Source organism: Etheostoma cragini, chromosome 7 (genome assembly GCF_013103735.1).
Source record: "Etheostoma cragini isolate CJK2018 chromosome 7, CSU_Ecrag_1.0, whole genome shotgun sequence".
NCBI classification, from domain to species: Eukaryota; Metazoa; Chordata; class Actinopteri; order Perciformes; family Percidae; genus Etheostoma; species Etheostoma cragini.
In genome coordinates, this window is record NC_048413.1 from 25865373 (window position 1) to 25887872 (window position 22500).

The 22500-nt window shown below is 42.9% G+C and overlaps 1 protein-coding gene across 10 annotated transcripts in view; it reads right to left on the reverse strand.

Annotated features, from left to right (window-relative positions):
• The window catches only part of LOC117947103 (myelin transcription factor 1-like), a 105537-nt gene that overhangs the window by 5857 nt on the left and 77180 nt on the right, over positions 1-22500 (reverse strand). For 8 of the 10 annotated variants that reach the window (XM_034875701.1, XM_034875703.1, XM_034875704.1 and 5 more), the window contains 18 exons: positions 22343-22405; positions 20660-21036; positions 18462-19667; positions 16383-16517; positions 15060-15150; positions 14698-14814; positions 11251-11465; positions 10642-10829; positions 8072-8326; positions 7279-7433; positions 6117-6179; positions 5156-5224; positions 4582-4644; positions 4179-4259; positions 3286-3507; positions 2878-2969; positions 1694-1797; positions 206-349 (listed from right to left, as the gene is read on the reverse strand). In XM_034875701.1, coding sequence (XP_034731592.1) covers positions 206-349; positions 1694-1797; positions 2878-2969; positions 3286-3507; positions 4179-4259; positions 4582-4644; positions 5156-5224; positions 6117-6179; positions 7279-7433; positions 8072-8326; positions 10642-10829; positions 11251-11465; positions 14698-14814; positions 15060-15150; positions 16383-16517; positions 18462-19667; positions 20660-21036; positions 22343-22405 — 3640 coding nt within the window. The remainder of the gene's footprint in view (positions 1-205; positions 350-1693; positions 1798-2877; positions 2970-3285; positions 3508-4178; positions 4260-4581; positions 4645-5155; positions 5225-6116; positions 6180-7278; positions 7434-8071; positions 8327-10641; positions 10830-11250; positions 11466-14697; positions 14815-15059; positions 15151-16382; positions 16518-18461; positions 19668-20659; positions 21037-22342; positions 22406-22500) is intronic. The other 2 variants (XM_034875702.1, XM_034875711.1) reach the window with 2 other exon arrangements.

Here is a 22500-nt window from a genome sequence, read left to right on the forward strand (position 1 = left end):
TTTAGGTTTGATGGTTAAGGTTATGGTTAGGGTTAGGGTTAAGGTTAGGCATTTAGGTTTGATGGTTAAGGTTAGGGTAAGGGGCTAGGGAATGCATTGTGTCAATGACTGGTCCCCACAAAGATAGCCAGACACGACTGCGTGTGTGTGTGTGTGTGTGTGTGTGTGTGTGTGTGTGTGTGTGTGTATGCAGACAATAACTCACCATGTGTGGCAGGCGTACATTAGCCAGGCTGCGGATCAGAGCGCGGCTGAGACCAGACAACTCCATGAACAGAGCCTCGTTCTGTTCCTCGATCATCTTGTTCTCGTGCTCAATGCTCTTCAGGTTCATCTCCATGGACGAGATCTGCAACACACAGCAACACAATGTCTACAACGGTACCACTTTAGGCACAAGGTTGTCTTTTAGCTGCAACTGTACGCAATTCTGTCAGATTCTCTTCCCAACTGTGGAACCATTGGCAAACATGTCTGTATATTAGTCACTTAACATTGTGGGACGCTCTGTATTTTTGTATTTGTGTGTTTGTGTATGTTTTTATTGTGATATAGATCCCCCTGGGTCAGAAATAAAGTTTATATATAACAGTTGAAGTGATTGTATTGTGAACTACTTCTATAAAAATCCTCAAACCAACAATCAACTGATCAAACTAAGTGGGATTCTTATACTTATTCTTGTTTAATGTTTATTTGTGTTTATCTCAGTGTTGTAACTTAAGTCCTCTTTGCTCAAGTCCCAAGTAAGTCTTGAGTCCTTTGGTCCAAGTCCCAAGTAAGTGACGAGTTATTTCTTTGGGGGGGGGGGGCAGGTCAAGTCAAGGAGGTTGACTGACTGACAGTTATCCAATCATGACCTTCACATGCCAAGGAGCTTTTGGAGTTGTCCAATTATGTTTTACAGTTTGCTGCCTCTGCATACCATACTTGTTACTTAGACAACAACCTGACAACATTAAATTATATTATTTTATATTTAACAGCTAACATTCTAATTTAAGAATACATACAAGTCATCTGAGTTGTCATGCCTCAAGTCAAGTCTTGAATCATGAAGGTACAAGTCCAAGTAGAGTCTCAAGTCATTTATTCAAGGTATCATAATGGTGACTCAAGGCTACACGAGTCCAAGTCACCAAGTCTCGAGTCCACCTCTCTGGTATGCACCAATCACCAAGGTCCATGTGGTTAACTACTATAGCAAATAAATTCTTTACTGATTTCGAGTGTTATGTGTGTTTTAAAGTCAGATATGTCTTCCCCCTCTGTGTCCCAGAGCTCCATTGTTGTTAAAACACATCAATAAGCCACACTGTTGCACTGGCTGACATGTTCCTTCATTACCATGAAAGCACACACTGTAAATTAGTTGTATATACCATATCAAATGTTCCTCAACCTGCTCCAATGACTGAATAAAGCACTTTAAGTCTAACATATGACTCAGTACTTCTCTCTTGTCACATGTTCAGTAGTCTCGCATTGCCAGACCTATCTCCGCAGTGCTGCGGAGGAAAATCTGGTTCCGGTTAATGTTGCGCAACCCGCCCAAAGTTTCAAGTAAAGCTGAATGTGAAGGACATCCGAAGGGAACTTCCGGCGGCATCATAACTACACTGTAAATAAATCGGCATAGACTACATGTTCAGTGATTTATAGCCTAAAATAAAACAAAAGCAGAAACACACACCTGAGTCTGCAGGTTGACCATGTCAGCCTCCATTTCATTGTTGGATTCATTGAGGTCGTTAATCTCTTTGTTGAGCTGCTTGATGTCCTCATCGTTGTCCAAAACTAAAGGAAAAGACGTGGACACATTAGAATAGAAAAGTGTCTAGTCTATGTTTCAGTTGACCTATGCATGTTTGATTTGATATCTTTTTCTGTTTTGGGATAAAGAGTATACTAGCTTAGGCTAAATCATGTTGTATAATGCAGTGGTGGAAGTTCATTTACTCAAGTACTGTCCTTAAGTATGAATTTCATGTACTTGTACTTTACTTGAGTCTTTTCTTTTCATGTCACTTTCTACATCTACTCCGCTACATTTCAGAGAGAAATCTTATACTTTTTACAACTCTACATTAATCTGACAGTATTAGTTGCTTTACAAAGTTAGATTTTTACACACAAAACACATGTACTTTATAAACACAATGTTTTATTATGTATTAAACTACCCAGCAATATTTACTGTAGCCCTACATGTCACGCTGAAATGAATGGCCGATTAAACTGGAAACTTAGCACACAGTTAGTTTCCAGTTTCTAAAATGTAAGGACTTTTCTTCATTGAGTATTTTTACTTTTAATACTTAAGGTACGTTTTCCTGATGATACTTTCATACTTAAGTAACATTTTCAATGCAGGACATTTACTTGTAACAGAGTAATTTTACAATGTGGTACTAGAACTTTTGCTTAGAGATGCAGTAGGTAAGACTTATAAAACTGACTCCCTGTCATATTTGCTGAAACTGGCCGTATTTTCGAGTAGAACTACATGAAGCAGCTCATTTCAAAAATAAATCTGGCTCCTCTAGCACCACCTACAGCCTGTAGTGTGATTTGCAAAAATCCTCAGCTCCCTGTTCAGATGCACCAAGCAGGGACGGGGGGGTTAGTTAGTGTCAATCACTACTGAGGGACTGAGAAGTTGTTGATGTCAAATCTTTTGGTCCTGGATCTTCGCAATCATACCTGCAGCACCTTTAAATAAAGTATCTGAATACTTCTCTCTCCATGTGTACCTGGTTCTATAACTGACTAAACATTTCCTGCTTTATCAAGAGGATTTGTTCCTTTCTGACACACATGTATAGACACAGGCATACACACAAAGTTATTTATAGTTTTTTCTTCACCACATCTTACCATCACTGGCCCTGAACTTGGTGTTCAGGTAGTCCTCTGAGGGGTACTTGGCCTTCTTCTTTGCAAACAAGGCTCTGGGGCACCCTGAGAGGCTAGAGACACAAAAAGAGGAGGGGGGGGTTTAATATTTTTTTTAACCAACGTGCAAAATATACAATTGTCATGAATATATCACCCCCCCTCATCATCACTTCCCACCCCAAAAAAAATCAAGAAAAGACGACACAGTAACTACAATATTCACGACCAGTCAAGACCATACAGCGGGGGTCTTCAACGTTCAAGACAATAAACCGAATAATGTTGCAAGATGTATGTTTTTGTATTTTGTTAAAATAAAATACAAAAAAATAAAAACGTTAATCACAAAAAGAAAAGAAAAGAAAAAAAAAAACTTGAGCATCTTACCTGCGGTGTGTGAGGAAGCTTCCGTTAGCATGTCCGGAGCCGTCACAACCTGGGGTGGGACAGGTGGGCCCCTCTGTCTTGAAGGCCTTCCAGTTGAAGGGTGTGCCGTTCAGGACGCCCTCCTTCTGTCTGCGTGCCGCCAGCGGACACCCGTACGCGCTACGGTGCGTGGCGTACTTCCCACTGATGTGACCCAAACTGTCGCAGCCCGGCACTGGGCATCTGCTAGGAGGAGAGCAAAGAAGGCAAACAAGAAGAAAAAAAAACGAGGAGAGTGGTGCAGAAGAAGAAGAAGAAGAAGAAGAAGAAGAAGTAATGCCAGGCAGCAGGGAAAGAAATAAAGAGAGGCACAATGGTTAGACAAGGAGAATCCAAACATATAAACTGTAGAGAAAGTTATAATAGATATTGCATATATATAGATATATTATAAGTTATATACTTTGTCTACTGGGCTAAATTTAATATTCATACATCTGTGTTTTCTGCAATGGATAATATTATTGATGCATGAGCTTGTAATGTTCAGCACATGTTGGTATCAATATGCTGTTAAATTAACTGTTTTGTGTGCAAATGCAATATGAAGCCTTGTGTATTTCTTATGTATTGACAATCTATTGACTCTCTATGACACTCTACCATGAACTACATTCAGAATCAGTATCTGCAGTAAGTGTATTTTCCCATCAGTGAGGGGCTGATTGTTTGATTCAATTTTGGGGGCAGGTAACTACCTCTGCATATGATTCAAAGTGACTTTCCTCTCTCTCTCTCTCTCTCTCTCTCTTTCTCTCTCTCTTTCTCTGTCTTTGTTTGTTTTTTTATTGCATTTTACTTTTACCGTCAGTCTCGCTAAAAGAAGAAATTAGGGCTTTCTGAGCGGTACGAACTTTAAAAGCTCGGAGTCCTCCTGGTTGTCCTTGGTAGGAGTTTTAATTCCACTTTTCTTGGCACGCGGGCACCCAGAGAGACTGAAAACAGAAAGTATGGTGTTCATAACATAGGGTTGAAAAAAGGTCTGGTGAAGTGATTGCTTAGTAAAGGGAGAGCACATTATCAGGATGAATAATTTTACAGAGGTTGTTAAACCAAATTACAAACCAAATCAACTCAAAGCGCCTAACAGGATCATTGAAAGGTGTGGAAATGTGTGAGTATGTGATCCCTGTCTGATTCTACCATGAACTGTCACTAGGCCTCTCTGACTGACTGTTTGTGTGTAGGTGCATGGGTCTGTGTGTCCATGTGTGCGTATGTGTTTTTGTGTGTGCATTTGTGTTTTTTGTTTGTTACCTTCTGTGTGAGGAGTAGTTTCCTGTGATGTGACCTGAGCCGTCACATCCTGGAGTGGGGCATCTGGAAAAGGGCAGAGCAATGCTTCACATTTAATACAAGGTCAGCAGAGAAGAAAACATCAATAAAAACAACAGCGGTGATGTTTCAGAGTGAAGTGTCTTCAAGATAACGGCATTATGCAGATGAGATAAATACTTCTCGCTTATTCATGTTGCTCGATTTCTGATTCAGTCTTGAGCAATGTCTGTTTTAAAGTCCGTCTTTTGAGGCTTCTTTGCCATTTAAATACTTCTTGTATTGGGGCTGTGAAAAGCCTACTTTCTAGTAAAGAGCTATGCACACTACAAAATGACAATTTCATTTCCCATTTACATGAACTGATTGAAGTGAAAGCGAGCATAGTCCAAGCCAGAAGGGAAAAAACCCGCCATGCCAGATGCAGCAGAGGCAGCAGCCAGCAACAAAAGATAAGTTAACGTCAGCAGAATGAAGAATTGTGGCGTTGGACGGTGTCAGTAGCAGTCCATTGAAGTGGCAGTGAAAAGGCAGTGAAGGTGTAGAGCAGACATACTTGAGTTCAGGGGTGTGGGCCGCCATGAGGGATCGAAGGCTCTTATCAGCGAGAGGACACCCAGACAGACTGAGAGAGAAAGGAGAAAGAGCGAAGGACAGGCAGAGGAAGAGAAGGACGAAAAAAAAGGGGGGAAAGCGAGTGTGAGGGGATTGAAAAGGGAGAGAGGAGAAGGACGTGAGCGAAGGGGAAATCAAGAATGCAAGGCATACCAAGGTCATTTAGGAAGAAGAGGACAGACGGCAAGAAGTAAATTACTGATGCATATCAAAGTCAATGACCGTCTTTGCTTTCCCAGGCTCACGCTACATTATTGCCTCTGGCATGTCAGGATCAAATAAAATATTTGAATTAGTCGTGGTGCAACCCGCTTTGGACTGGGGGGGCAGAGAGAGCGGCAAATGAGTCTCAACAGATCTAACGTTTCATATAAGCAGTGGTGGAAGAAGTACTCACATCCTATACTTAAGCGAAAGTACTAATACCACACTGTAAAAAAATCCTTGTAAAAAATCCTTGAGTAAAAGTACGCAAGTATCATAAGGAAAATGTACTTAAAGTATTTAAAGTAAAAGTACTCAATGTAGAAAAATCCTCCCATTTTAGAAACTGGAAACAATCCAAACAGTTCTCTGTTTAATTGTCTTTTCATTTCAGCTTGGATATTGTTGGGTAGTTTAATTTATTTATAATAAAACCTTTATTTTGGATAAACTAAATCTGTTTTATCTTCAAAAATCTTACTTTGTAAGTAACAAAGCTCCAAAGCTGTCAGACTAATGTAGCCGAGTAGAAGCCTAAAACAGCATGAAAAGAAAAGACTCAAGCAAAGTGCAAGTACCTTAAATTTGCATTTAAGTACAGTACTTGAGTAAATGTACTTAGTTACATTCCACCACTGCATATAAGACTTTATTTACTGTATATATATCACCCAAAATAAGTCTGCAATGGTGCATACCTGCGATGGGACGCATAGTTTCCGGTGATGTGACCACTGCCATCACAACCAGGTGTAGGACAGCTGGAGAGGATGAGAAACAGAGAGGAACAGAAATGTTAGCAACACCTGAAACTGTGTACCGGCACCTCTGATTCATGAGTACCCTTACTTCTTATTGTTATTATCAGGATTATTAATAGATTGATATTAAACCAAAATAGGCTATATTGCATGATTAATATGAAAAAACTAAGCCATTCTATGTAAAATCAGACATTCAAATATCTCAACAGCTATTGGATGGCCTGCCATTAAATTATGATGCAGACGTCCCATTTAAGATCAATTGTAATACTGTTGCTGATCCCTTTACTTTTAATCTAGCGCCATCATCAGGTCAAAATGTTCGTTTGTGCAACGCTTTGGTTGATGACCAAAAACTTGCAAAACTAATGACTCTCCCCTCAGCCTGAGGCTACATCTACACTACTTCTTGGTTAAAAAATGTAATATCTTGCTGTGTTTACGCATCTCGTACACTCTACTGCAGCATTTTAGAGCCATTTTGAAAAACTGCTGCCCCAGTTTTGGTTTAAAAACTCCGGGCTTGCTTTGTAGTCTGGACGAGTAGAAAACGGAGACCTTTAGAAACGACAATGCACGTCAGTCAGTCCTACCAGTTAGGCAGGCTTACATGCCTTTCAGCAACCGTTCAACCACGTCATTGATCCAAGCAAAAACATTGGGTCTTGCTTTTTTGCCATTGTTGTTCTTTCTCTGTAAAGTATTTTCCGTATTTATAACTTATACATCCATGATTTTCAACCGCAGAGCTACGTCAGACAATCTGCTTCATGTTTATGGAGTCGCTGTGTATTGGGAATATTCATGCGATGCATTGTCTGACTTGTAATATGGATGGGGATCAGTTCCGCTACTGGAGTTAAAACTCTCGTGTGGACGGAGTTTGTTTCTGTCTCATTGAAAAATGAAACATCCAGAGTAGTGTGGATGTAGCCTTATCCTCAGTACTTTGTGTTGAGTGCTGATTGGAAAATGTATGCAAGCCAAACACACTAAACTAAGTTGGTGAACACGTTAGAGATTATACCAGTAAACGTCAGCATGTTAGCATTTAGCTCAAAGCGCAACAGCCTCACAGAGTCTCTTTGTCACTTACGAGAGCAGCTCTTTCTTGCTATCCTTTGGCTGGAACTTGACTTTGAAGCTTGGAGTTGTAACCTCTCCTGGGTACTTCCTGTCTTCCAGACAGTCCTGCATCATGTCACAGTCCTCTGCATCCGACGAGACAAACGACTGGCCTGTGTGCTCCATCTGAACGGACAGCAAAAAACAGATGAGCAAAAAACGCCTTGGTAATTCCTTTGTGTTTCCTTTTAATTCTTGAAATTGTGTTGTTGTGTGGATTGTATTGACGTGTTTTTTAGACCATTTTTGAGTGACGGTTTTCTTGTAATAGTTTACACGTTGTTTGTTTACACGCAACAAAACTTTGCCAACCACCATGTGCACACAAGTCTCTACTCCAATCCCATTTCTGTTTTATTTTACGACAAATGATGTTTCAAAGTGCAGTGTCCTCATAAAAAATTCACACTCAAAGCCCTTAATATTTCTTTTGAAAAAGTTCAAAGGAGTGAAAGAATTTGCATATGCCAAAGTCAGGATGGTGCAATGCACCTGACACACCACCTCTGTTACACAGTGCAATGTTTTAACTGTACTGTAACTCTTGCATTTCAGGGAAATTAATGAATAATAGAAAGTGGAAAAGGGGACCGGAAAAGAGACAAAGTGATGTAAACAAGTAAGAGTTTCTCATTCAAAAAGCTTAGGGGGGAATTTTGTCTGTTGTTATTTATGTTGCAATGCTTCCTCTGTGACTATTATCACAGGAAACACTGCGTGTTTGGAGGTATGGACTTTATTTTGCTCAGTCTAATTGCACTGACCTCGTCCATTTCCTCCTCCCTTTGGCGGTTGGGCTTGGTGTAATCCAGAGGTCCCTCCCACTCCTCCTGCTTGTAGGCGTTTAGGTTTGGCGAAGTCATCCCGCTGCTTCCACCGTGATGGAGTGAGGAAGAGGAGGAGGACGGGTCCGGGGACCGAACCCCGGGGCTGGTGCCGGACAGACTGCCCTCTCGTTTAATAGGCTTCTTCATACTCAGGTCCAGGGTGCCGTTCTCGTCCACCTCAATGTTTATTTCCTGGAGAACACAGGAGACACTCGGGACTGAGGACGCATCACAACATCAGCAGCAGCTTTTCATACAACCACTAATCAAATGACTCCATACTCCGTGATTTAAGGTTCTGCAGAGGCTCCTCGCAGAGCTTACATCGTAGCCTACGTAAGTTTACACTTATGCATTGGTGTGTGCGTCAATCTCTTTAAGAGAATGGCAGGGCCGGCGTGTGTGTGTGTGTGTGGGGAGTGTGTGGTAAAAACAAGGGAGAGAGTGACGGTAATTAGCTTCTGAGCGAGTAGTAGTGACTCTAGAGTCATAGTGTGAGAAACAAAGTGTCTTCCCTGTGTTTCTGACTACGGTGGAAAAGCTGTATCAGGAAAAGTTAACTCTCGTCTTGATTTCATGTTGTTAACGGAGGAAGAGAACCAGGAAAGGAGTCGGGGGGAATTGCGACACTAACAAGCCACGGCTGAGCAACATGCGCCGACGTGACATGTGGTTACATTTTCCGAGAGGTGAACGTCAGGCTCTTGCGTAGGGTTAGGCGTGAGGTCTGTGTCTCCACCTACTTACGTACGTAGCCACGGCGTAAATCTAACACAGAAGCATAAATTGTGCTTTATAAAGTACACTCAAGGTTGGCTACAAAAAAGGGATGAAAGGCCTTTAGTTAACATGGCAAGACATTTAAAATACACCAACACATATTGGCTAGAGTCTTCCTCAGGGTATGGTGACACAAAGAGTGTCTTGCCCTGTTAATTAAAGGCATTTTGTCTCGTATTATAACCAACCTTGAGTCCCTGGACATATGACTTTTTTTCTTACTCCTTTCCGTGTACTTTACTCCCTTCAATGAGCACCGGTAGTTAAAAGGATACCCAACACACTTTTTCAGAGCGCTACATGTTGGAGTGCTTGATCGTTTAAGCATGTTAGTAATGATATCTAATGTAGTCGGGTAATACTTTGCCAACAGCACCAACCCCAGTTCATCTCTCCATGCTCTATTATAGTGCTGGCAGGTGAACACAAACTGAGGGGTGAGTGAGCCATGTTTTCGCTATTCATCTAAAATGGCGCTCGTACGGGCTGGTCAAGGGCCAGAAAAATCAAAGGGGTTACGAGAAGAGAGAAAAATGGGAACAGTTCCCAGAAATATCCCTGGTTGATGAGCTCAGTCTTCCAGTGTTTCAATATTGGATTTCAACTGGCTCCGACTCTGATTCCAGATCAGTCCCAGGTTGATCTGCGCTGTAACACTGCGCAGGCTAAGGCCTGCTCTCGGATCAGCGCCTCACATGAACAACACCTCCCTCTGCTGTGCTGCCAGAGACATTAATCTTCACTTTTTATCTTTCTAAAACCATGTCAGTAAATCGAAAAAATGATGAAGCAGTCACTTTCTCTCCTCTGGAAGGCAAAAAGGCTTTTAAAAATCACAATATGGGGGAAGTGGTGCTCCAATTACACCTCCTGTGCACAGGGTGGGGAACAAGGGAGGGCGAGATCGGGCAAATAGACAGACAGAGAAACACAGAGACTTGCATAGGGAGGAAGAGAGGGAGACAGAAGAGAGCAAAAAAAAAGAGATGTGAAAAGGAAATCAACAGAAAGAGTGGCGGGGGTGGAGAAAGGGTGGAAGATCCGTCCGGCAGATAATGAAAAAAGGCTACCTGGTGGCAAAGTAATCCAGGGAACTGGCAGTCAGCCAAATTCAATAACAACATGAAAAGTGTGTGGGATGGAGGGATGAAAGCATAGAAGAGGACGAAGAGGTGATGCAACTGCATCTCAACACCATCCTGAAAGCCAATGCCTCCTGATGATATATTCATGCAGAGTTGATGGGCAGAGGGAGGGCACAAAAAATGAGCAAAAGACAGCAGAGGAGAGGAGAGGAACATCTATTTGCAACCCACTACTGTGCTAAAAAGAGAAGAATGGGCTAACACTTGGTTACAAGGACGTCACCCATAAACAACTAAATCATTGCATGTTTCTAAGTTATTTTTGGATCCCCCTAAGACCCATTCCATTAAAAAGTGTACAATTCACAGCTGTGTGTGAGATAACTCTCTCATTACCTCACACATAACAATATTGCACTATTATGCTACTTGCACACTTGCACATTTATCTTATTGTTTATCTTATTTATTATTATTTCTAGTATATTTCTTTCTATCTATCTATCTATCTATCTATCTATCTATCTATCTATCTAATCTATGCGATGAAGGGCTTTGTTTCCCCATACTGTCTCTTTTGATTTAATTAAAATCCTTCATCACTGCTAATTAACTTGAAATAAACACATGCATGTAGCTTACATTGTTTGGGGGTTTGGTGCTGAGGTTCTCAGGTTTCTCCCAGCAGCGTGTAGACAGGTTCAGGATGGCAGTGGCAGCCATGTGAGCGGCCTCGGCGTCATGGGAGTAGTCGTAGGCCAAGGAGGAGCTCTTCCCGTAACCATGGAGACTGAGGCTGGGTGACGGGGACTTGGGGAACGAGGGCTTAGCTGTAGGTGGACGCAGAGTCAACTTTAGATCAGATGATCATAAAAGCAGGAGGCATAGACAAAAAAAGTACACTGTACATGTTATTGAGTGGATCACCGCTTTAAATGGGTATGATAATTAAAACTAATAAAATAAGAAAAAAGTAAGAAATAATAAAGGAGAGAAGGTTTGAGAGAAGTAATGTTTGTTGGGGGAGATTATGTGTATTACACAAAACTTAGTGAGGCTTTAAAGGAATAGTTTAACAGTTAAGAAATTGTATTATCTTTTTTGCTGAGGAAGAAGATCGAGAACACTCCTGTCTGTACGGTAAATATGAAGCTATAGCCGCCAGCTCATTAGCTTAGCATAAAGAAACAGCGGGAACATCTATCCTGCCTCTGACATTGGTCAAAAGAGCAGCCAGCGGCCCTCTCTTACTTTTGAAGGCTTTGGGTGACATTTCGCTGGTGGGCATCTTTGGAGCAAGCATGCGCTTCCCAAACACTTGAGCGTCGAAGGCTGCATAATCGAAGGACACCTTGGAGTACTTCTCCAGCTCCTTGGCCAGGTTGGCGCGAGGCGTGGTGGGCGCCATGTTGGGCCGGTAGCTGCCATACTGGGGCACCTCCAGCTGCTTCACGAAGCACATGGGCCTGTGGGGAGGAAAGGGAGAGTGAGAGGATGTCGGAGTAGGGCTGGGTTCAGGCGGTGGGGGGGGGTGCTCGGAGGGAGGCAGGATGGGGATTAAGACAAAATAAAGGAGAAAGTAGAATAGAATAAGACAAGGAAAGATGGGATATCAAAGAGGATTGACGCAGTAAAGAGTTCCACAATCGACACACAAAAAACAAATAAAGAGAGGGATAAAAAGAGAATGAGAGATGAAGGTGGAGTAGAGTAAAGATAGGGGCAACAGTGTACTTAGCAGGAGTGCAGCTGGATTAAAAGCTCTCTTATCAGCAGAGGGCACATTTGCATGTGTTACAGCATGGAATTTATGAGCTTTAAGTCCTCTCGTTTTCCAGGAGAGCCTGGGCTTTTGTCAGACCTGTTGGCATAAATCCACTGATAGACCGGGGAGAAGGCAGAAGAGCAGCGGACAAGAGAAAGAAGAGAGGAGGAGGAGGAGGAAGAAAGAAGGAGTGGTGAAAGAGAGAGGCTCCAAAGCCCTCCACCCCCTTTAGCCAAGCGTGTTTTTTTTCACACTTCTGCCTTCTGTTTTACTGATGTATCCCAGTCTCTGGTCTCCGTCCATATGCCTATTAAAAAGCTCCAGTACATGACCTGGCCTGTAGTCACACTGCTGTCGGGGCGGCCGCCACACTGTGGCACACTAATAATACATGCTAGCATCTTAATTCCATGCTTACTTGTGTTTCATTAATTCCGTGCTAGTCTCGCATTGCCAGACCTTCCTCAACAGCGCTGCGGGTCTGGCTAGTCAACACGGTATTCTGGGATGGGAGTGGAACGGGCTCTGGTTTATTGGCATTTCTTTAAACCAATCACAATTGTCTCGGGCGGCGCTGAGGGACAGACGCAACGGCGGTGCTTCTGCAAAACAGCCTCGGGAAGGAACTTGTGTTGGAGGAACATGTGTGAATGAAACGTCGTCGATAAAGACTAATTCCATGCTTACTTGTGTTTAATTTGTAGATTTCCAGACATTTGTAATTGCTTATAATATTTTATACTTCTCCTCCATAGGTGAGATTCCTTCTATAACCCATGGGGTTTTTTCTTGATCTCACCTACACAATCTTTCCTGTATTTTTCTTTTCTTTTTGTGTTTCTGTTGTCTTGATTTTAATGTGTACACAAATCAATAAATAAAAAATCTGAGGCAATCCAAAGCAGTATTTCCATGACAGCAAAAAAAACTTCCTACCACTGATCACAGGAGATCCCCCCCCCCCCCCTTTTTATTCATGCAACATGGATTCCATTAGAACATGGATTGCATGAGGAAATTCTTCAGCCCCGTACATAACAGACAACCAAGCTCATTTTAATAACAATCTGAGGAGGAAAAACAAAGCAAGCCTTATTATGTTTTAATCCTCAATGCTTTGTCTGACCACTGATGAGGTTCTCCTCAAGGAAAGCAATTATATTTCTCCTATCCCCTCGCATGGCCCCTGTAACTTGCATAATTAGCTTATCGGCGGCATTATTAATTAAAATACCAACGAGGAAGAGCGCGGACGCAGCATAATACCAGTGTCTGGTTTGTGTTAATTATCATTCTTGTGGCCGTGATCGCGGTGTCTGACCGGTTCGGGGAGATGAATGGAGATAGAGAAAGCTCAGTGTTTGAGGTGACAGTAATGACTGAACCACACTGAATGCCTCTCGCTGCTGAGCCATTAACAAACCAGCTTCACCTCTCAAGGGTGCAAGGGCACCAACACCAACCAAGGTCTTTCTCTGGGCCTCTCAGTATTAAAGTAGCTAACCTTGAGAGGGACTCAACTGTGCCAAGCTTGGATTGGAGGAGACAGCTTTTAAGTTTATGAAAGGTTCACTTTGCCCAGTCTGGGCTTTGATACAATTCTTGTCATTCCCCATGTCATCTATGGTAGGGGTCGTCAAGGTTTTTTAAACCAAGGACCCCTTAACTGAAAGAGAGATGGAGCAGGGACGCCCTGTTACACATAATGAATAAAATTAAGTTGCATATTAAACTAGGCCTATAATAACGTGTGGGTGGCCTAAAGCCTTTAAAGAATGATTTTTGTCCATAGAAAACTAAGCAATAAAATGATAATTATTGGCATGATTTTATAAATCGTGTTTTAAAGTTAAACGTACATGTGACACAGTAAATCCTAAATCCTGTATCACTGGATGCCTCCCTCAGGGACTACCTTTCCCATGGGCCAGTAAGTATGATTTATATTTGGCAATAATATGTGGGATTCATGTTAAGACCTTTTCATTTTTTAAGAAAAACTAAATTAAACAACAAAATTAAAATAATAATTTGGAGGCCCCCTTGCATTGAGTCTGAGGACCCGCTAGGGGTCTCGGACCCCCTGGTGAAGATCTTTGATCCATGGAGCTGGAAATGTAACTATGTACATTTACTCAGTACTGCACTTTAGTACACATTTGAGGTACTTGTGCTGTCTTTTTCTTTTCATGCCACTTTCTACTTCTACTCCGCTACATTTTAGAGAGAATTATTGTACTTTACCCAACAAAACACAGACCAGGAAGTCCCTCTGAAATGATTTGACGATTAAACTCAGAACTGTTTGGATCGTTTCCAGTTTATAAAATGTGAGGATTTTTCTGCATTGACAACTTTTACTTGTAATACTTTTAGTAAATTTTTCTAATGATACTTACGTACTTTGAATGTAGTAACATTTCCATTACAGGACTTTTACTTACAGATGTACTATTACAATGTGGTATTGTTACTTTTACTTAAGTAAAGAATGTGAATACTTCTTCCACCACTGTCGAAAAACCAACAATAGAACAATATGAAGTTTTTTGTTTATTTGACATTGTGAGACATGATGTAAATTATATTGTCCAAAGGCTGATTTGCACAGGACGAGTATAACCAGGGGACCTCATGTGATTTAGAAATACCCTCCCCCCCCCCACCTGTGTTTTGTGCACCGGTACAGGATATATTTTTTATTCTGATGAGGGGGGGGGAGTTAAAAGCCAAGTATAAAGGTTTATATTTCTTTTTCCATTTTATTAATCTAATTAACAGTATTATTAATTCATGTATTCTGTAATATTTTTTTATATGTCTAATAAGCTTTTGCCGGTTTTTGTCATGCTTATCTAATAACAAGGCAGAAATGTAAAAGACCTGCTTGAAATGACTTAAGTGGATGATTGGATCCTTCTGTGATAACCCACCTTAGCACTCTGTCGTTGGGACTTCCTTTGAGGAGCTCGCCGCCTGGCTGAGAGAGAAGCTGCTTATCGTGGCCCTTGGACAGCTTCTCTGCCGCTGCAATGGGGCATCCGGAAAGACTGGAGGGATGGCGGAGAAGACAAAAAGATGAATATCAAAAAGAGAGCTGATGCTGACCATGTAAATCTGCATCACACTGATGTGGACTGACACATTCGCTGTCCCGCATATATGAATATGTGAGCTTGCAAACGCACAGAGAGAAATGCATGCACAGAAGATTCTCATCTGCAGGAATACAAACCCACTCAAAACACAAATGCAGATTAACACACATACTATACTGTGCTGTGTGTGTGAATACCTGCGATGTGTGTTACGGTTGCTGTTTACATGGCCCTGACCGGTACAGCCGGGGGTTGGACACTTCAGCACATTCTCATGCATGGCCAGAACTGAGGAGAAGACAACGTACACACACACACACACACACAATCACAGGGTCATTAAAAAAATCCACAATAGAATCTATACTATTTAAAAGACTCTTTCATAACATAAATACAGGATTGTGAAGTGAACCTTAATCAGAGAAAAGCAAGGAACTGGGCATTTAATGGACCTGTAGCCATGGCTACAGACAGCCTCATTACAATCACATGGCGAGATAGGGCCAAGCTGAAAACACACTATTACTTTGATCCCTATCCGCATACTTTTAGAGAAACAAGTCAGTGAACTGCATCCAATCATCTATGTAGAATTTCAGTAGACCCAGAAGTGGATCCAGATGTTGTTGACTTTCGGGGCTCAGCCCAAACCTATAGGGGGTCCGTGGGGCATGCTCTCTACAGCAGATATATGCACAAATGTTCAAGCTATTAGATAACAGAACGCCTAATAATCTGTACATCATTTGGGAAAGACATGACCCTGTAGTGCCTACATCCTGTGTTTGCATCTAATTGTTCCCCACCTGTCTTCATCATTCTGAAACCAGCAAACACAACAAACGATGAGGAGGAACTGTCACCCCTGCCCCCTAAAAAGAGGCAAGAATTGTCTGATGGAACTATTTTTCAGTTACATAACATACTGTACGTAGGGTAAGAATTTGGGGTAAACAGCATTACTCATCTTGAAACCCATTTTTGGTTTACTGTGCTACTATGTTTTGTTGAAGTGAAATCCCATAATAATCTGAGCTCATCTAGTTGTCGAGTAAATATGGATTTCAATACTCTGATTTGAATATTAGAGCAACAAGAACATTTACTCAATTATATTGGATTTATTTAGGGAATAGCGTAATAGTAGTAGTAGTAGTAGTAGTAGAAGCAGCAGCAGAATACTGAAACAATTTTTATTTATTTATTTTTTATTTCAAAAATCTAAAACATTTGGGGTTTTTGAGTAAACCTTTGGGTTGTTTGTATTCTCTAGCAGCAGTATGTAAAATGGTGAACGGCTCGGTAATACTAAAAGCCTCACAGTGAGATTTTTAGCAGTGACTGAGTTCTGATCAGAACATGAATTCATCCCACTGAAACTGGTATTACTGTACTTGATGTTTAACTCCACAGTAAGGAGAGCTGTGAGAGGTGTGTTTCTATCACTGTCAGACTGCCCTTAGCTGTCACTTTTCGTCTCTCTGTGCTTTTTTTTTTTACAGCTGAAGAACACTCACTCTCGGGGGGGATCCTGTCCTTGTGCGGACAGCCTGACAGGCTGCGATGGTGGGGGTAAAGACCAGTGACGTGACCCGTCCCATCGCACCCAGGGGTGGGACACTTGATCTCCCTCTTCTCTGGTCTACTGCTCTCTAGATAGAGTAAGATAGGATAAGGAGAGGAGAGGAGAGATATAGAATGAAAGGAGAGGCAAAGGAGAGAAAAGAGGATAGGGGAAGGTGGGATGAATAAGGAGGACAAGATGCCATCAGACAGTCTGCTTGGCTAAGCACAAAATCTAGACATATTTCAGACAACTGTACAAAAGCTACACCATCTGTATCTGCTCCTCATGTCTTATGTATCTCTGTAAATGCTAAATCTGTTTTGTGCATTAGTCTAAATGTGATTTATGTGTTTTTTTCAAAATGCTTCCTAGGCTGAAATCCAATAAAAGAAAGTTAACCCAAATAGGGCCCCCCCCCCCTTCAGACATTTTCTGACAAATGGATGATCCCGGACAAAACAACACCTGGAAATACATCCGGACGAAATCACGCCACTAGAGCCGGGCCATTTGAAGACAATCACATATCACAATAGTTCTGACCCAAGTTATCAATACTGCAGCAATACTGTATGTTGACTATTCGTGCTTTCACATAATATTTACACAATGAGTGGTTAATTACAAATAATAGACAGCTAGAACAGTCTGGTAAGTTTAGAAAATGACGTCACTTTACCGTAATGCAGCCTCTGTGTCATACTATATCCAAAATTGAAGAGGATACTTAGCCTCATATGTCGATATAATATCGATACATTGCCCAACCCTACACGCCATTATAATTTAGACATAACTAAAGATGCCTACTCCTCCCTCCTGCTACAAGAGGTAGGCAAGGCTGTATCGGTGGCACTAGAGAGAAAAGGAAGAAAGAGGACGCCGCGATGCTCTATTGGCCTTCAAATTAAATGTTAACGCGACATGCATCTCCTAATTAGTGCTGAGTAGAACAGGAACGTCACCACAGGAGGGAGTGGAGGCCAAGGAGAGGGCAGCACTACCAGGCATGTAATCACACCATTGCAATACTATGGGCACAGTGCCCACATGCAGCATGTAAACAAACACTCTACCGCTGACTGGGGAACAACCTGCACTCCTGCTTTCTCTTTCTCTCTAACATGTTGTCATCTCTCTCTCTCTCTCTCTCTCTCACTCTCACTCTCTCACTTCACCCATGTCACAATGGAGAAGGGCAGATCGAAAACAAAGCTCTGTGAGTCATCGCTATTTACTTGGTACATTGTGTTTATTTGTCCTCTCTGCTCCCAAAATTAATTTCAGCACATGTCACCTTATGCTGGTTCAGAACATTATTTGCTGTTCACTTAAATGCACGGCTCAACCCACTTTGCAAACCATACAGGTGATTTCATATTGGTTACAAATGCAAATTTACAACGCGTCATTTGTTAAAAGTTTACAATACACTTTGAGGAAACCACTTTTTTTCATCCATGTCATTATGGAACTTAAATAAACTTTCAAAAATGTGAAACCGTCTTGACATCCATCACACTTTCATGCACAAATATGCCCGTGCAACATCGTCATCACACGCTAATGCAGTAACAATCTGGGAAATATGTGACTCTACTCCATGCTCTACTTGTTGCTTTGACATTGACACTTTCTCTGTTTCCCTCTGCTTCCAGTCTTTATGCTAAGCTAATTTTCTCAAATCTCTAGCTTCACATGAGACGAGACGGCTATTAATCCTCTCATCTAATTCTTGGTTAAAAAATTAATAAAAATAAAAGCAAATAAGTAAATTTTCCCAAAATAAAGAGGAGTTTCGGCCTTTGATGCATGATAAAACAATTCACTCTTTTTTGCATTGGTTCCTGGTTTGTCCTCCTGAATTTGAGGAGCATTATCAAATGATGCTAACGTAGCTCAAAAAGAAAGACATAAATAAATGGACTAAATGTTCCCGATGTATTGGCTAGATAAGCAACTTTTATGTCTCAGTACATGTTGTAGCTCTGCCCTCCCCTCCCCCCTTAGTTGCTCCACTCTGCCCTACCTTTGCTGAAGTAGCTCTTGCGGATGACGTCCAGGTGCTTGGGCCTGTCTTCCATGGTGAAGTATCGCTGGTGGTGGATGTCTGGGGCGCGGAGCAGCTCTCTGGGCCCGGCTGGCTTCACCTGCTCTGCCTTCAGGGCAATAGCTTGCTCCAGCAGGCCCAAGTTCCCTCGGGTTATGTCAAACATCTCGGACTCGTCCGTCACCGTGGAGCGCTGCGACAGGCTGTCTTCGTCGTCGCGCTCGTCGTCACCGTCCACGTCGTCAAAGTCTCTCTCCTCGGACCTGTCTGAACGCACCTCGATAACGTCAGGAGAGGCGGAGGACGCGGCTTTGTGGATTTTATAGTTCTCGCCCCGAAGGCTGGTGATGTATTCCTCCAGAGGACTGGCCCTGTGAGAGCTGTAGCTTAAAGGAGGGCTGGCCTTGTAGTTTTGAATCGGGCTATGTTTATGAGAGTCATATTTGATGAGTGGACTGATTCTGTTGATGTTGTAGTTCTCAAGAGGACTCGCCCTGTGTGAGTTGTAGTCCTCCAGAGGACTGGCCCTGTGGTCTCCAGCCGTGATGTGTGTTCCCTGAGCTTCGGCGGTGCTGGTGATGGTGTGGATGGCAGTTGGCGCATCAGAAATGGGCAGAATGTCATTTCCCTCCCTATGGTCATCTTCATCTCTCTCTTCATCCTCCTCTTCTCCTGCTGGGGTGCCCCGCCTTTGCTGTGCTGGCGCCCCTATCTCTTCCTCCTCCCCCTCCTCATCTTCTTCTTCCTCGTTCTGTTCATGGCAGACATCTTTGGGCAGATATTGTTGGTTCTCCTGGCTTACATGGTTGCTCCTTTCTGGGCATTCTTTCTCATCTTCTATCTCTTCCTCCTCCTCCAACTCTTCTTCCTCAACTTCAGCTGCCTCCTTCTGCAGAACAGAAGACCCTTCCAGTACTTGAACTTTGCGTGCCAACACCTCCTCCTCCTCCTCCTCCTCTTGCCCCTCATTCACGTCGCCCTCCTGCTCGTCCTTTACTTCTTCACCGCGTTCCGCTGCCACGGTGACATCCTCTTCCGTCTCCACAGTTGGAGCACAGTTGTCGGAGACTCGGCCGAGGTGGAGGAGAGAGTTGGCCACCTCTTCGGTGCACTGAGAGTGAGACTGACACTTCTTGGTTGAGGGCGGCGCTGCACCGAGCTCAGGCTCGATGATCACACACTCCTCTGTGGAAACAGAGATGAAGAAGTCAGAGCTGTGACACGGACGAAAAGGTGAGTCATGCAGCGAGCTAAAAGCTATTGTTAGCAATATCTTCCTCACCACTGGCATCACTTTCCTGCCTGCTAAGCCATGCTCTGTGATTTAAAACACCCATTGGGACAGTGTCTAGATGTAAAGCAGCTAGAAGAAGCAAAAAGAAACTCACTCACATAGTCCCCTAGTGGTCATTAAAAGGAATGGAAACTCCTGTCATATTAGTAGTCTGGCTCAACAGGTGCACATTTCTGGGACTCCGGCGCGCGTCTCTTCCCTCTTGCTATCTCCGCTGTTGGGGGTTAGCGCCAGTTTTGTAGTATTCAAGACCGGTCTTGGGCTAAAGACCGGTCTTAAGACCACTTTTTGAAGGCCTTGTCTCAGAATCGACCACATATTTACTCAGTCTCGAATAAAGAGGACTCTAGATTTTCAAGTCAAGACCACAACCGCAGAGATATTAAGATGCCTCTGTGTTGTCTAATTGTATGTGTTAACATCATTACTGGGATTGGATGTAAAACAACGTTTCATTTACAGGATCGTTCCGCTGCCGCCACAAGTTCTGCTGGATGTTCCTCATTTTCCACTTTGTGTTGGCACAAAACTCTGGTGGATTTCTGAGGACTATAGTTAACTGGTCTTCAGATCTCTGCAGGGTGAATCCAGACTATCTGTCCAGTCTGAGTTTTCTGTTGCACGATTAAAACAACTTTTGAACGTACACAACTTCCTGAGGCTGTTTTGCAAAGGCACCAATGCTCCGTCTGGCACTTCGACGATTGTGATTGGTTTAAAGATACGCCAATATCCCATCTTGGCATGTTGTGTGGACTAGGCAGACCTTACTCCGCAGAGCTGTGGAGACAGGTCTGGCAATGCAAGACTAACTTTCAGTAGACGTTTCCTCACCAGTTAAGGTTAGTATTAGCGGGTTTGTTTTAAAGCAGAAAAATCTCACCTTCATCAGCTGCGAATGTGTTCTCCTCCTTCTGATATGTCTCTTCTTCTTCCCTCTCCTCTTCCTCCTCCATCTGTGTCTCCCCCTGTCCATTTGTCTGTCCATCCTTCGTCAGGTCTCCTGTCATCTCCTGTCTCTCCTCATCTACAGCTGCCTTCCTCTCTTCCTCCTCCTCCGCCCTGGTCTCTACTGCTTTCTCTCCATCCTTGTCGCCCTCGACCTCGCTGCCACTGTCGCTTTCCGCACTGAAGCCCTCGTCCAGGGCCAGTTTCAAGGGGTGGGGCCTCCTCTTGGAGGCAGGATGCTCTGCGTCCTGCTCGTGCTCGGCCTCGGCTTCCTCTAGACGCCGCTTTCTGGCTATGGGGCAACCCAGAATGCTAACGGAGGGAAAAGACAGACAGCATGAATACCAAGCAGGGTTGTAATCGGGAATCCCAAACACTCAAACACATCTAATAAAGTTTCATGCACCTCATCCTCATGACCATGAGTGACTTTAGGCAGCATGATGGAGGGTGTTTTTATGTGTTTTGACATGAAAAAGGATGGAATAGTTCTTTCAGGCAGAGAGTATGAGTCAACACGTGTGGCCTGGGGGGGCGCCATGCCGTCTCACTCAGAAATCACAACCAATTGACTGGAACGTTTAATGAACAACTTGTATGGAGAGGCGGGCGGGAGCTGGCGGGCGGGCGAGGCAGTGGAGGGTAAAATCCAATAAACTCCCTCGTACTCTCACCTGGGAGATGCCGAAGGAGATTGAGGGACAATCTATAAACAAAGTGCATCTGAAATTGCCTGCTGAATGAATACACATGTAAACAGATAGCTAATTTCTGCCCCTTCAATAAAGAGCAGTCACAAGCCAGTGAGCTGCCCCGAGTGTCGCAAGGTCCCAGAGGGTGAGCGACACAGACGGGGGGGGGGGGGGGGGGGGGGGGGGGGGGGGGGGGGGGGGGGGGGGTCACATATCACTGGTGTTTACTGAAAACTTTACAGCAAAGATTTAGATTTAGAGACTCTGAGTGATTTGAGTCATCAAAAAAAGCAATCTAATCTCAAGCTCTAAAAATGTTGATTTTATACGTCTGGTTTATTTATTTTTTTGCTCAAGAAACTAAGGAATGTCAAACCAGAGACTGTAATGCTCATTTGAATCACTATTCCACAATAACACACAATACATTTTAAGATAATTAAAAGAAGAAAAAAGTAAAGAAGAAGAAAAAAGTTAAAATTCATTTTTGTTAAAGATTTCCCCGGCGATCTTTGCCCTTTTTTATTTCTTGTATATGACTACTTTTGTTTTTCTTATTTGGGAAGTCAATCTGTAGTTTAACAAAGGAAAAACAGTACAAGTTTTTTTTACATGGCAGCTGTGATATTTTCATATCAAGCTAAAAGTAAGGAGGAATAGATATCATGCCTAAAGCGGTCTTTAAGCTAAGCTATGCTAACTGGTTGCCGGCTGTAGCTTTATAATTAGCGTACTGACATAAAAGTGGTATCGATCTTATAATCCAACGCTCGACTGGAAAGCAAGTAAGTGTCTTTCAAATAATGTCAAAGTATTCCTATAAAAATATCAAGGTATCACGTGGCTGATGCTGTGGGGCAGAGAGGACGAGGAGGACAGATAGACAGAGCAGGACAGACAGAGGGTGGGGTTTTAATCTGCCCTACCTTCTGTGTCGTGAGTATCTCCCACTGATATGGCCAGAGCCATTGCATCCAGGGGTGGGGCAGCTGGATGGGATGGATGGAGGTTAGAGATATGTTTAAGACTCTGTGCATTTTAGTCTCTATGCAGAAGCAATGATACCCACAAGCAATGCACATAG